General features: G+C 41.3%; 2 protein-coding genes and 1 long non-coding RNA gene across 3 annotated transcripts; all 3 read right to left on the bottom strand.

Moving 5' to 3' along the window:
- Positions 1-1,214: 1,214 nt before the first annotated feature.
- Positions 1,215-4,835, bottom strand: LOC307032990 (uncharacterized protein; the record flags this gene model as incomplete). The annotated part of the gene is made up of 8 exons (XM_079671259.1): positions 4,363-4,835; positions 4,104-4,221; positions 3,936-4,027; positions 3,707-3,824; positions 3,257-3,373; positions 2,948-3,139; positions 1,562-1,714; positions 1,215-1,369 (listed from the first exon to the last, which is right to left on the bottom strand). Exons 2-8 carry the CDS (start codon positions 4,183-4,185, stop codon positions 1,215-1,217), a joined length of 909 nt encoding a protein of 302 aa, XP_079527385.1. The 5' UTR covers positions 4,186-4,221; positions 4,363-4,835.
- On the bottom strand, positions 4,384-6,152 carry LOC307032989 (uncharacterized protein; the record flags this gene model as incomplete). The annotated part of the gene is made up of 6 exons (XM_079671258.1): positions 5,963-6,152; positions 5,773-5,871; positions 5,345-5,577; positions 5,078-5,256; positions 4,899-4,992; positions 4,384-4,707 (listed from the first exon to the last, which is right to left on the bottom strand). Exons 1-6 carry the CDS (start codon positions 6,039-6,041, stop codon positions 4,384-4,386), a joined length of 1,008 nt encoding a protein of 335 aa, XP_079527384.1. The 5' UTR covers positions 6,042-6,152.
- Positions 6,153-9,410: 3,258 nt separating this feature from the next.
- Positions 9,411-11,148, bottom strand: LOC307033866. Its single transcript, XR_013806687.1, has 3 exons — positions 11,092-11,148; positions 10,170-10,559; positions 9,411-9,839 (listed from the first exon to the last, which is right to left on the bottom strand). It is a non-coding gene; the product is annotated as an uncharacterized lncRNA (long non-coding RNA).
- Between the last annotated feature and the right edge of the window lie 4,683 nt (positions 11,149-15,831).

Below are 15,831 nucleotides of genomic sequence, written 5' to 3'. Positions count from 1 at the left end.
GACTCCAACTTGTGTTTATTAATCAAACAAATAAATACACACAAGGATACTTATGTGTTGTTGAGTAAATAACAGTGTGTGGTTTAGAAAAGAATACAAAATTAGAAGGAAAAAACAATACAGATTTCAGTATTCTGAGCCCCTACTCTCCCCATAACTGACGGCAACAAAAGTCCTACATTATTCAATTAAAATAAAGAAGTAAAAACAATAAGTGTGGCTTGATATTGAGTAAGACAAAGGTTGATAAACGCTGTGAGAATGGATCTGCGGAGAGCATTTCGCCGCGATCCCAACGTGTCTATTACCAACGTTCAGGGAGCTCTATGCAAGTCGGTGACGGGGAGGGGCCCTGACCGTCCGTCAACATTTGACGGGTTGGGAGTGAGAACGTGTTGCTGTACAACAAATCACCTCTGGCTGGAAGAGAACTCTCTGCTCCATAGTTTCTCTCTTCACTGTACATTTGACATATTCAGTGTAATATTTAATATTCCATCTGTCACATAGTTATATAAATATAATACTTTGCATATCTTGTTATCGCTAATTTCTAAATTCAACATGTATATTTTCTTCTTTATTTCTTGTCTTTTTATTTGTATTGTATAATGCCATGTGTTTTAATGCTGCTGCAACGCAAAGATTCCCAAATTGGGATCAATACATTTCTATCTTATCTTAAACCAACAACCAGTGTTCCGGATGAGGATCATCTCTTTACAAAAATATTCAAGTGCTAACCCATATTGTTACTTCTAAATTAATTTATTTCCAAACGCATTATAATGCAGTGTGATGTAAACAACAAAAAGTACCACAGACGTATGCTTAATTTATATTTTTTCATCAACCAACCACATCAATAACATTGTTTTTAAAACAATAAAATGGTCCTCTCTGGCAATGGTTTACTTATGTGTTTCACCACAATACAAGTAAAAGGCCACCATAAGGGTGCATGTCTTGACTCTAGAGCTTTGGGGTTAGTCTAACATGAAAAGCATGGACAACAGAACATAAAATCAAGTTATGCAAACGGTTATAACATACAGTATTAAGAAATCATACAACACAACCATTTTTTTATGATTTAACTATGTATATTAAACATGTACATTATATGTGTACATCAAATATAACAATTTATAACAATGTATTATTTGGTTTTGAGAACAACAATGAGGTGATTCACCAAATAAGCTATTTGTTGTTTATCTCAATCGACTTTCCTCTTCATGTTGAAGGAAACAAGCATCAGGACCTAAAGCAGTCTTGTACTGCTGCAGTAACACCTGTAACCTCTCCAACGCCTCAGCATGCTTCCTCCTTAATGTGCACCCAAGTCCTCCATTCCCCTTGTCTACATCTGAAAATACACAAAATATTGTTATATGGACATACTATAAAGTAAGATTGCTTCACGAGGCCAGAGCACTTCAATGGAGTATATTCTGGATTATACTCCATCCAATTTCTGTGACCAAGAATGATTTGGGCTGACTTTTTTCCTTTAAAACTCATACTTTACAAGGTAGGTTAAGTTTTGCTTTCAACTTACCTTCCTCAGCCACCTTATTTTTTAGAGCAACTGCCATGTTCTGCAACCATGTGCAATGCTGTGCCATCTCCCACAATAGGATGCCTTTCTCCTCTTGCAGTCTCCGTGTATGCATGACTTGATCAAGTATCTTTTTCTTGGCTGTAAATTTAGCTAAAATCCAATCACAGTTATGTATATACATGAATCACATTTTCATTATAGCATAACAATATGTTTAAAACTCCAAACATGTACTTTCAAAATAATCAAATGTATACACAATAAGAAAACTTAAGATATACCCTTAAACTAAATGAACGTTCTAACACTCTACATCAGGGGTCGGCAACCCCTGGCACGCGTGGCACACTAGGAATAAGTGGAATAAGTGTGCAATAATATTTAAATTGTATTTTCGGATCCTGAACGAGACCGGCGCCAGAGCGCGTCTACCTGCAGAAGGAAGCCATGCACGCAACGCAGCCCCGCTCTCTTTAACTCCAGGTGACTTTCTGCCGCTTTCCTCCGTGGTGCAGTGCTGATCGTTTCACCACAGAGGAAAGCAATTCACAAATTGCAGTAGGCCTACCCATAAGGAGCTGTACAAATGCCGCAGTTTTTGCGTGGCTGTGTCTTTAGTTGAAAGCCCAGTGGCGATCTGCTCATCGAAATAATATGCGACAAAGGGGCGGACTGGCCATCTGTGTGTTGAACTTTCCTGTCGGCTCCCAGACCGTAGTCGAGGAGGGCAGCAGCAACAAGCTTCAGGTTCAATAACCCACTTTAGCTTAAATGACTGGAGAGAGACAAGCTCTTCTTGGGAGGCCGTTGCCTTTATTTAGCTGTTCTTCTGTTTCACAAAATACATCACAGACAGACCTCTGTTTTTCTGCTGCTTCGTTTCACTTCCAGAAACATACACACGTTCCCTCACTGTCGCTCTACCATCCACACACACACATGCACAAGCCGCACCCCTCTCTCTCTCTCTTAAAGGGACAGCGATCTCATCTCACTCTGCATGACCCTTAAATTATATCATAACATGTGTGTTCTGGAGAATCACAGAACGGACGATTGTCCTTATTGTTATGCCGTTTAAACCAATTATTTAAATGTGGTAAATGTTTAAGTTTCGTTGACAGGTCCACACACTGCTTCCCCGCAGCGAGGCTCCCCCCGCCCTCCGGCTGATAGTTCACGAGCGTCAAGCTCCTCAACCCCCCCCCCCCGTTGACAATTCTCGATCATCGGCACGCTGATAAAACATTTTTTTTTTAAATGGCACTTCATATCAAAAAGGTTGCCGACCCCTGCTCTAAATGATATGTGCATAACTCAGCAAGGTATACCTTCATATAACAGAACTTCAAATTAATTATTATGAAATATCTGAAAACTGACCCATGCCATGAACTTCCCACGGCCACAGCGCAGACATGATGCTCCCTCCAGAGAGGGAATGCTCCACCGCAGCAACATCTATGCCTCTGGCAGAGTCATGTACCAGCTGGTTGTACTTCAGTATCTCCTGGTTAAGGCGCTTTCTGTCGTCTGCAAGCTTCCTTCGAAGTCGATGGCGGAGCTTGCTGCTGTCTGAAAAAGACATGAAGTAGTGGGATAGGGATATGTGACAAACTATATTTGCAAGTGCAAAAAATATATATAATTCAGTTGGTTGAATCTGCAACCTAAAACATTATATTGTTATACCATTCTTTCGGTAAAGGGATTGCTTCCGCTGCCTCACACTTAGGTAAAGCCCCTCAATGCTTTGCTGCAGTGCTGTTTGAAGGATGTCTTCAGAAGTACCCGATATTTCTGATGTTCCTGTAGAAATAATATTGGCAGTAAAATGTACTGTTACACAACACGTAACGGTTTTGAGAAACAAAGTTGTGCAACATATTTAACACCTTTTAACACAAATTGATGGTACAACTATGGAAACTGGAACATATCAGAGATAAACATGGACACATAGTTGGCTTGCTATTGCTTGAAGATTATGTCCCTGTCTACTGAAATCCAGTGAGGGTCCCATTACGTGGCATGAAAAATCAGCCTTATTGCCTTAAAATTGGCTGCTCTTTAGGATCAAATCTGTAAATTCAAACAATCATGGACAATGATATGTAGCTGGTGTTATCTCGTCGTGTTTACCAGATGCCCATTCCTTCACGTCGAAAATCCACGTCGACACCATGTCATCTGAGACACAATGTAGCTCCGTCTTGAGTTCCTCAAGACTTGCAATCTCTTCCAGGAGCCTCTTACTAGTCTGATAAACAGTAGACGATGGACATTTATCAAGATTAAAACTTGCTATGATTAACAACAAGCCATGTGCAAATGACAAAGGACACAACAACACCTTTAATAGGAGGCTCACCTTCACATATCTTGTGGAAAGTGCCTGATGAAGGGAGTCACCTTTTTTCCTGTTCCATCCCATTGCATGCACTGTGAGCATGTCCAGTCGTGCTTTTGAAAGCAATAATGAAGTTATGATGTGTCATATAAAAAAGTATGCAATAACAGGGCAAAACCTTCCACTCACCTGCTTTGGACATGTATTTTGTTGTCAGGGCACAACGGGACAAGCAGCTGTTGACCTGCTCCACCTCTTCCCCAGCGGTCATCCCTGCTCCCTCCTGGTTCTTCCCACTCCATATAATCTGATTGTAAAAGGTTGCTGGAATGGTTGTGCAAAGAGGCTACATACTACTATACTAAACAGTATAGCTTAGATATTTACTACTTCAGTATAATAAATATAAAAAATATAAATGTACGTGATACAAAAATATTTCACATACCTCGCATTTGGTAGCATGGGCTCAAGCATGCATTACACTGAGGAATGGCTTCATGGTGGTCAGCTCCTGGAGAGCAGGAAGGACACTTGCAGCTTTCTCCATGTACGGCCAGTACTTGCAAGCCACATCCATGGCGAAGAACTTGGCTTTGGCTGGCATGAGTTCCTTTTGAAGATACAGGGGGTAGGCGAATATCTCCCCCCTGTACATATTTAAGGCCTTCAAAAGAAACCCATGGCGACATACAGCCACCTCCATCTCTTCTTCATCCAGCTTTGAAGCCCTCCTTGACGTCTCCCTCGCTGCTGTCCACTGGGAGTCCCCACATGTGCCTCTTCCCTGGGTCTAAGACACACATTACATCATGACAAATCAGTTAAAAGCAATGGAATCACGATCTACACCATTTGTTCTAATTATCTGATTTTGGAGTAGATGGTAAGGAGAAGTAGCTGAATTTGAAGAAAGTCAGGGTCGGATATACGTGGCTATTTTTGTGATATACCTATAAGGTAAAATTACGAATAAAAACTTGCATTTTTCAGTGATCTCTGTATTTTTTCGAAAAATGCAATCATCGCGCTGTCTTCTGCTACAAAGAGCCCATTAAAAAAGGCGCTGCCATCAGAACTGAGGAAAAAAAGATTAGCAAATATATCCATGAAATATAAACAGTAATCAAAAAAGTTAAATAACAACATTGTGAAAACAGCACCTTCCACCTCGCCGAAAGCGATAAAGCTTCCTGATTCCATCGGCAGAAACAGCCAATATCTCCGGCGTGCAGGCAGGGCAGATGAAAGGAGCACCACAGCAGAGCTGGTCTTCCTCATACGAGGCATAGGAGAACTCCAGAAAGCTGCGCTGCAGTGCATCTCCGTTGACAGGTCCAGACTGGAAGATAATTACATATATTGCTGTGATTTTGTCTATTTACGGAAATGTTATAATGTATAATATGGTAAAGAATATTTACACTTACTCTTCCTCCACACTTTGTGCGATGCTCCAGCAGCTTTGCAAAGGCCTTTCTGGAGAATCCCGGAGAGATGACCTTGAGCTCTTCAAAGGAGCTCAGGAGGTCCAAGGTGTAAAGTGTGGAAATACTGACCGAAGCTGGCCAGTATCCACTCTTAAGGAGGACTTTCAAGTCGGGGGTCCACTGCTGCTGGCAAGTTTGACAGACATATAGTGGCAGATGCAAGTCATAACGCCCTTGGAACAAGTAAATAAACATAATTAAGACACATTTTACAACAGTTCCATCTACAAATAGTCAAAGATGAACAGATATTACATGAAGGTTTTACTCCAAGTGGAAGCACAATGCCTCAGCCCACAACAATAAACATATAACAACAATTCAATAGAAATCCAAATATATATATATCTATATTTATATTTGTTTACCATTGATGGTAATTAAAATCACTGGTTTGCCTGGTACCACAGTGAAGTTTGTGCCTTTACAGGAGCAGTTGGGTGCCTTCACAGTTGGCAATATGCAAGCTGTCAAAAAAAAGAATAAAAGCACTAATTACCATTATATGCTGGCCGAAGAGACATGTGAACATCAAAATGCAAGTTTGAGAGAGCATACCTTGGTCATGGGTGTCATATCCACCTTCCACTCTAACAACACACGTTGTTGGACTAATTGGTTTAAAAAAAACATTCATTAAACTGTCCCTGTTGTGGAGTGGCTGGTTCTTGTGATGAAGTACATCACAGTCTCCACAGAACCACTCCTCGGGGAGACACTCTCTACACCTTGGGACGAAAATACAAAATTATTCTAATATCCTAGAATTACTTTCATTTTCATGTGGGTTTTCTCTAGGTATCCAGTTTTCTAACATCCCAAAAGTCATGCATGTTAGCTGAAATAGTGCATCCAGACCCGGTGAGGACACTATCGATTCTGACTCAGCAATCAATGTAAGTTATATTCTTGTTTAAATAGACTTCTCTGTTTCATTTATTCTACTCTGTATAATTGTTCTGTAGTTATTGTAGCTAAAACGGCGATTTCTGAGAGATTTTAAATCTCAGATCTGCTCAACTGAACCTGTTACACAGGTCTCAGTGGGTCACGCGTCTCAACCCTGCATTACAATAGGCAGGAACACTCTGCTGTCGCTCATCAGCAGAAAATAGTTAACTAATTAGAGGGGCATGCCCCCACAGTTGTGAGAACTGAGCAATCAGGTGTCCATCTTAGGTTGCTCTTTCCTGGAGCGTCAGCTTCAGCGTCAGACAGACGAAGACATTGGAGTCCTGTGGGAGTAAGACTGACAAAGACATTGGAGTCCTGTTGGAGTCACGAGGGAGGCAAAGACGAGGCAAATCCTACATTGATTGAGCTAAGTATCGCTGGAGTTTTCTTTTGTTTTATTCAATTCTCTTTGGTTCTCTAGCCTCTCATGCTATAATCATGTGTATTTTCTCCATTCCTGTTCATGTGTCCTCTCGCAATTATCACTGGCCCCGTGTATCTCCTAATCGATTTAACCGGCCTGCTCTTGTCTATCCCACATGCTCCACTGAGATCCAACATCTCGTTTCAGGGGGCCTGTGGAACTGCCAGTCAGCTGTTCCTAAGGCTGACTTTATCTCTGGCTACGCTTCCCTACAGTCTCTGGATTTCCTTGCTCTCACAGAGACCTGGATTACTCCATCCAAAACATCCACCCCAGCAGCTCTCTCCACAGCATATTCCTTCTCCCATACACCCAGACCCACTGGCAGAGGAGGTGGCACTGGTCTCCTGCTCTCTCCCAACTGGAGCTTTTCCCTCTTCAAGCTACCAGACCCACCTTTCACCCACACACTGACCTCCTTCTCCCCTCTCTCTCCAAGTGAGGTTCTTACCCTCATTACCTCTGCCCGTCCTACCACCTGTCCTCTGGACCCTACCCGTTCAAACCTCCTTCAGACTATCGCTCCTGATATTCTACCGTTTCTCACCCATCTCATCAACACTTCTCTAACTTCTGGTCACTTTCCAAACAGTCTCAAGGAGGCAAGAGTAAACTACAGGCCTGTCTCTCTCCTCCCGTTCCTTTCTAAAACACTTGAACGCGCTGTCTTTAAACAACTCTCCTGTTATCTCCATCAGAACAACCTTCTGGATCCGCATCAGTCTGGTTTCAAGGCAGGTCAATCCACAGAAACTGCTCTCCTTGCTGTCTCTGACGAACTGCACACTGCTAAAGCAGCCTCCCTCTCCTCTGTCATCATCCTTCTGGACCTGTCTGCTGCATTCGACACGGTGAACCATCAGATCCTCCTTCGCACTCTCCAAGAACTTGGAGTTTCAGGCACTGCACTTTCCCTCCTCACCTCATACCTCAAAGACCGCACCTACAGGGTTACTTGGAGAGGGTCAGAGTCCGACCCTTGTCAATTAACTACAGGGGTCCCTCAGGGCTCTGTTCTTGGTCCCCTCCTCTTCTCCTTGTACACAAACTCGCTCGGGTCTGTCATTAGCCCGCATGGTTTTTCATACCACTGCTACGCTGACGACACCCAATTAATTCTGTCCTTTCCCCGCTCAGAGACCCAGGTCGTCGCACGCATCTCTGCTTGCCTAGCAGACATCTCTCGGTGGATGTCTGCTCACCACCTCAAGCTCAACCTTGACAAGACTGAACTGCTTTTCCTTCCGGGAAAAGATTTTCCCACTCTTGACCTAACAATCAACATCGGCACCTCTGTTGTTTCCCCGACTCAGACTGCAAGGAATCTGGGTGTGGTCCTAGATAACAAACTGTCCTTCACTGCAAACATTGCTGCAACAACCCGCTGCTGCAGATACACGCTTTACAACATCAGGAGGATACGTCCCCAGCTCACCCAGACATCAGCGCAGGTTCTGGTCCAGGCCCTCGTCATCTCACGCCTAGACTACTGCAACTCCCTCCTGGCTGGTCTACCTGCATGTGCCATCCGACCTCTGCAGCTCATCCAAAATGCAGCGGCTCGTCTGGTCTTTAACCTTCCTAAATTCTCCCACACCACACCACTCCTCCGCTCCCTTCACTGGCTTCCAGTAACTGCTAGAATCCACTTCAAGACACTGGTACTTGCGTACCATGCTGCGAATGGATCTGGCCCTTCCTACATCCAGGACATGGTTAAGCCGTACACCCCAGCACGTGCACTCCGCTCTGCATCAGCCAAACAGCTCGCTGCCCCCGCACTGCGAGGGGGACCCAAGTTCCTGTCAGCAAAAACACGTGGGTTTGCTATCCTGGCTCCAAAATGGTGGAATGAGCTCCCCATTGAAATCAGGACAGCAGAAAGCTTACACATCTTCCGGCGCAAACTGAAAACTCATCTCTTTAGACTCCACTTCGAGCGATTGAATTACTAACAAAGCACTTGTATACTAATAAAGGGCTGGCTTTCTAAAGCCAGTTGAGTAGCACTTGAAATGTTTGGCTCTATGAAACCTGATGTACTTATATGATTCTGTTTTCTTCAAGGTTGTATCTTCCTGGTCGAATGCACTTATTGTAAGTCGCTTTGGATAAAAGCGTCAGCTAAATGCAATGTAATGTAATGTAAAATAGCAGGGCACTGAGCATTAATACTGAAAAATTACAATTAGGTACCAACAGCCTCTTTTTCTAGAAGGCATTGTAGGTGGTGTGGTCTCGCTTCTTTCCAGCGCTCTGAGGCTTTCTGCTGCCGAAAAGACCAGGATGAGGCAGAGCTTTTTTTAGGCTCAGGAGGAGGACATGAGGAAAGAATGTCAGAGAGTCTCTCCATATTCTTTCTGTGAACAGAATGGGAAACTTTAACTGTAAATGACTATATTTAAGATGAACACTAAAAATCAAGGATCATTTCTTTGCCCAGTATGGAACTGGCCAATATCTTTACTGAATTACATTCCTCGTTCGAGTCCTGAACTGTCAGTTGTGTATAAGGTTATTTTCTCTCACTAACACAATTTATTTAAAAATTGATTTTAGTTTTAAACTTAAAGCCATTTTTGTGATTTACCAAATTCGTGTAGTGCTGAAGGTTCAGTACGCAGAACCTCCACACTGGAAAACTGAAAGCCCTCAGTCGGGGGGGATGTGACTGTAAAACATCACACAGAGGGTTAACAATAGATAACTGATGATTTGTATTATCTACCTATTGTTTAAAAGCTTGTGAAATTAAATAAAGCATAGTTCTTATGACACCACAGTGGGAATGTCTCCGACTGTAGTGTCACTATGCGTTTATATATTGGAATTATTGTAGACCCTCAACAAGCAATTACTGTGTTTTAATTCGATTTTCCAACCATTTACTTAGTAAATTCATAAAAATGTAAAATAATTGGGATTTCAACCTGTAGCTGAGCCTTGGCGTCGCCCTACACGCCTCCCTCTCGGCCTGCCACGTCCTACTCAGCCCCTTTTAGGGGACTGTAAAGTGTCTCCTACAGAGCGTGCCCGTTTCCTCTCCTCAGCTGCTTTCTGTGACCAAGTAACAACTCATGTAAGGTTGATGTTGCTGATAAACTGATACCATATGACAGTGGACAAATAAAAGTAAATTCATTCACTTGAAGAACATTTTTGCTTCAAGTTTTTCCTACCATATACAACTAATGAAGTAAAACAAGTTGAAAAAGCTTTATTTAGTAAGCCTCTGCCCCCCATGTTGTAATGATGAACCGTTTTGCAAAGGCCCTATACATTAATCCAAAATCCAGTTACTCTTGGCCTGTTCAGCATTTTTTGGATAACAGATAGTGCCAAATTCAAGTGGGAAATGAATGAGATCATATGGGTTAAAACACCAACCTTAGCTTCAGCTAGCATGTGTTCATGCTTCAGCTCAAGAGCCATGCGTTTCCCTTCCTTGGATGTGGGATTATTGGGGTCTGGGTTGTGTTTTGTTGCCATTGCAACACAGCCAGCCAGCCAGCCAGCCAGCCAGACAGACAGACACAACAGATATGCAACAGCTGCTGTATGAGACAAACAGAGATAGAGAGACAGATTGTAAGATTGAGATGGATAGATGAAGAAATAGATAATGAATGATAGAAAAAGATAGAAAAAGATAGAGACAATAACTATAAGAAAGGTAGGTAGATAGACAGAGAGATAGGTTGAGTTTGGCTCTTAAAAGTGCCGTTGGTTTTATGATGGTGTAGATCAGTGTATGGGCTTGTGGTGTGGGTACGGGAGCTGCAGGAGAGAACAGAAAAAGTGAATTATGTAGTGAAACTAGCTTTTTAAATGCACATTGTGACGGTTTAACTACTTTAGACAGACTGAGTTCATTTACCTGTTTCCTGTTTCATACGTGTAACAAGCACATGGACGTGGACTATGCCCCTCCCCCGCAAACATATATTAAAATGTCGGCCAGCGTTAGTACTGTCATGTGTAAAACAAAAGCGATTAAGATAACGTATAACTCACACTTTAACACCGACGTATGTAGCCGTAATTAAGACAAATATTTTTCACACACCACTTATGAGCTGATATAAATGTAGCTAAACTAGTTTAAGCTTATGTTGAACGTGAGCTAGCTAGCTAGCCGCCCGCAAGAATAATTTCACATTCATGTTGCTTTGCTGATTATGGCGAAAGCATTTCTCAGACTTAGAACAGTTCAGTATGTATGATGAACCATGCGAGTAAAGGCTTAAAAAAAAGCCCCAATTATTAAATCTAAGCAAAACATGTATCAGACTTTAGTGACCCAACTTACTTTGTCAGAGGATGGATCGCAATGCCGGTGGCAGCGTCTTTGGCCAATAGAGAGGCGAAGTCCCGCCCATCTACTTCCGACCCATGGGACCCCGGAAGCGGAAAATTATACATTGACGTCAATGGAGAGAGAAAAGTCATCTTTCGATCCCGTTTGAATTGTGCCACGAATGACACATATGATGTTTGTCAAATTAAAAGAACATTTTGCAAGTCAAAAAAATAAAAATGTGTCGTAAAACTGTGAAGTTACATTTTTTTTTGTGTGAAACCGCTCAGTGAACTACAGGTCTCTGGTCTCGCACAATACGCGTCACCATCACAAAGATGGCTGTCACGTTAGTAAATTTCACCTGTTTCTTTCAGAATGAGGCGAAAAAGTATAAAACGAGGTGAAAATCACTACAAGTCTGGGCATGTTGAGAACTGTACATACACGAAAGGGAGCGGTTCTGTAAGAGCCAGCATGCGGGACCGGCTTTACAAGGTTTCAGTGAGTAATATGAGTGCAATGTTTAAGGTTAATGTCAGCTAGCTAACAAGGTACACTAACGTGTTTTTGTTTTAGCAACTAGTTTTCTCCTTAAGAACTTCGTGGTGTCTGTGTATGCTGTGGATAACATTAGTGTTCACAAGAACAAGATACACTCCCGTGTTTTGTTTTAGTTGCTCTTCAGATTGAAGCGGCCAGTTCTATATCGACTATGTGTGATCTCCTTTTTACATCTCGTTGTGTCATTTGAGTTTATTTGCTGTGTTTAGATTCAAGGATTTTGGTTATCTTGTCCAGGGATGCAAACTTGTCACCTTTCTGCGAAATTCTCCGTTTTGAATCCAAAATAGGTCGTTTTTGTGATTCCTGTAGATCTGCAATAAAAATATTTTTGGGGTATGGGAGGGGGCCTGGGACCGGGATTAATGTGCGGCCGCGAGCTTTTTTATATATATTATAATGAAGCGCGAGCTGTATGCTCGAGTCTTCCTGCCTGTCGGCTCTGCTCATGATGTATAATAAGCCTCTGCTGCTCGGCGATGATGGTCTAGCTTCAGCAGCTACATTACCTACGGTGCGTTCGTTAATATTAACTGTGCGTCCGGAGTCCCTGTGGCACAGACTGGACCGCTGGTGAACAGCTGTTAGAACGGGCCGTTCAGGTGTTCACAGTAGAGCTCCCTGTCGGAGCGGCAGAGCGTGATGTGCACTGAAAAGTTTTTTTTTCCCGTCGCAATATTATCGTTGAGCTAGCTAACTAGCATACATTGTCACTATCTGCTAACGTTAGCTTTAGCCTTCGTTTTCTAATCGTTTTTTTCATAGGCTATAAACAGAGGTGGTATAAGTATATATCTTGTAATTGATTAAAAGTAGAAGTACTCAGTTCTTGTACTTGAGTAAAAGTAGAAGTACCAGAGTGTAGGAATACTCTGTTACAGTAAAAGTCCTGCATTCCAAATGTTCCTCAAGTAAAAGTAGAAAAATATTATTATCAAAATATAGTGAAAGTAGCGACAGTAAAAGTAGTCATTTTGCAGATTGGTCCATTTCAGAATAATATGATGTTTTATAATGACTGATCATTAAAGTGTTATCAAAGCTGGTAAAGGTGCAGCTAGTTTGAATGACTTTGTATACTAAAGGGTAGCTTGTGGATTTACTCCAGGTGGAACTAAAGTCTGATTTAACACTTGATTATATTTCACATCATTCATCCACATCTGTAAAGTAACTAAAGGTATTACATACATGTAGTGGAGTAAAAGTACACCATTTACCTCTGAACTGTAGTGGAGTAGAAGTACAAAGTAGCAAAACATTGAAATACTTAAGTAAAGTACAAGTATCTCAAAATTGTGCCCAAGTATAGTACTTGTTGAGTTTATGAACTTAGTTACTTTACACCATGTGGCTATAAAGATAGAAAGACTAAGCCTTGCACAGAGGCATGAAAATACATTTTCAAAATGCTCAACAGTACTGCCAAAATTATAAACTGACTGCTACACAATTAAAATAAATGCTTTTTATATATTTCTATTAGATGTGACTCTATGGCGTTTCTGTTAATATTAACGCTGCTGCTTTAGTTGTTCTGACTGCTAAAATCCTCTGTTATTCCTCATTTTAAAGCCGATATTCTGTGGGGTCAGGGGGCTCGGATCCTTGTCACCTTTTTCATACCTGATGAGTTTGCATCCCTGTTGTCAATTTGTTTGGTTATCTAGGCACAGCTGTGTGTGACTCCCTCTGGTACACTGGTATGTGTTTTCCTAATGTAGAGAGCATTGATTAATTAATAAACTACACACTGACTCTAGATCCTGACCAAATCCTTATTTTTTGATCAAATGTTTTTCAAAAAAATGTATTGTATATTATATAACAGCTGCACATCACAGACCGGAGTCTCTGCTACTGTGGACCACGAAGGAGGGGATCATCATCCCCATCCCCAAAGACCCTGCATGGCATGGAAATCTCCTCCTCCTGGAACAATTCTACACCCAGCATATGCTCCCTGTGTTGGCCAGAAGAGAGGAGGACATTTAAATAAACATACTCTTAACACCCTCGGACTCTGCGTTGTGTTCCGTATGTGTGATGGGGTGTTATGCAGAGGGGAGGAAAACAGGACACAGCAGATTGGGATTGTGGTGGAGATGCTGAGCAGTTATTTAATTGTTGCGTGTAATTATTATTATACTGCATGCTTCTTAGTTATTCCATCTTTTGCTGCAACATGGATCTGTATGTAACTCTATATTTACTTGTTATCTACCACACTTCCTTCTACATCATACACCATCATTATACATGATGGTGTATATAGGATATGTATTTATTTGTATACATATCTGTAAATTGTATCATTTTATTTTTCGTATTTGGGATTTCTCTTTTGTCCACTCAAATACACTTGGCCCTTTCTCTTTTCCATGTGGAAAATGGCAGCTGCATATTCTGCTTTTCTCATCTGGCTCCCTGTCTGCTCATCTACGATGAGAAAATTATATAATGAATTTCTAATAATCATTTAAACCTGTTATTACCAATATTTCACAAATTCTTCATGTAAACTTAAGAGCACAGCTGTATGTTGAGTATGTCAACTTTGCTTGGTTCATCTTACTGGGGTGCAGCTACATGGATGTCGGTGCAGTCCACAATAATTTTGCAGCTGAAGGCAGAATGAATTTATTATTGACTCAGAATGAAGCACAACTTCATGTCATACAATACATTGACTTTATTTGTAATTGTGTAAAAAAATATGAATATTGATTAGCAAGCAGGACCTGCAGGAACAGAGAATGGTGATGGATGGAGCTGGGAAGAGAGAAGAATAAAGAAAACAGATCAACTTTATTATCGGATATTAAAAATTCAATTTCAAAACAAGTTGCAGCTCCTACAGTTTTCTAGTATGTAAAGATGATTTCACATGACCAATGCAAAATATCCCACTCAATACATGTGTCTCTGAGGGGTGCATTGTGCCTTTGATGTATATAAATCATATACCATAACCAAATACGTACAGTGGAAATCAGGTTGCCAGAGCAGGTCAGACCAGTGTGCATGTTCCTCAGGGTCTCAGCAGTTACAGATGAGGTAAAGAAAATAAAAGAGAAAAAGGTCAGTAACAACACTTTAAAGTAACAACACTGAATAATTATCTCTTTTAATAATTTTCTCTCAGTAATCACTCAACTACTGTCTTTCCAACAAACAGATTGACTCACTCTCACTATCATCACAATGAAACACGTCCAGAAGAATATCATGCAAAGCTGCCTGCCTTCCTTCCTTCCTTCGACTCTCCCTGAACTGCCTGATCTTTTAATGGTCAATGTTAACCATTTGTGCAGATAGCATTATGTAGAAAAGATCGCTGATACTAATGTGGCGTTAGCCTACCTCCCGCCCCCTTAGCACCTGGTGGAGGGGGCGATAGGCTACTCTTCAAATGTTTCACAAAATACTTACCATCATGACTACTCTTACTGTTTAACATTTTGGTTTACTTCATGTTAAGGCTAATACAAATGACAAGGCTAAGTAATGTAATATAATGCTAACTAACATGCTCGCTACTAGCTAGGTAGCTAACTTGACTATGTTCCATGCAAAACATGTATATTACCTGATATGTTTGGTCCAACGACTCCTGGTCCTTTCATCAGAGGGGAAGCGATAGAACGAGCAAGTGGTATGATCTCTTTTGTGATTACAACCTCGTACAAAGCACACAGGCATCTTGTAAAAGTGAATTTATTGGAGCAATCTCTTATATTTATTGGAGGGAATAAATCAGTCTTCTTCTTCCTCTTTGCTTTGCGAGTCACAACCAGTCTTGGAGCATTATCGCCTATGACATCACTTACGCGACCCAGAATGCATTTGGGATTTGTAGTCTTTCTAGTTGCGTATTATTCATAGTCTTATATTTCAGCATTTTTACGACAAACTGTGACTTTTTTTGCATGGAAATGATTGTTTAAGATTGACAAACATCATATGTGTCAATCGTGGCACAATTCAAACGGGATCAAAAGATAACTTTTCTCTCTCCATTGACTTCAATGTATAATTTTCCGCTTCCGGGGTCCCATGGAGGCTCCCGGAAGGGGAGGGACTTCGCCTCTCTATAGGTGGTGCTCTGAATGATGTAATTTCCTGTACCGATTATACAATAAAATATTAATACATTTCCTATATTTTGACACGATAACTCTTTAATAA

This window comes from Notothenia rossii (genome assembly GCF_949606895.1).
Source record: "Notothenia rossii genome assembly, chromosome: 3".
NCBI classification, from domain to species: domain Eukaryota; kingdom Metazoa; phylum Chordata; class Actinopteri; order Perciformes; family Nototheniidae; genus Notothenia; species Notothenia rossii.
Note: the sequence above shows the minus strand (reverse complement) of the source record. Positions and strands in the feature narration are given on the sequence as shown.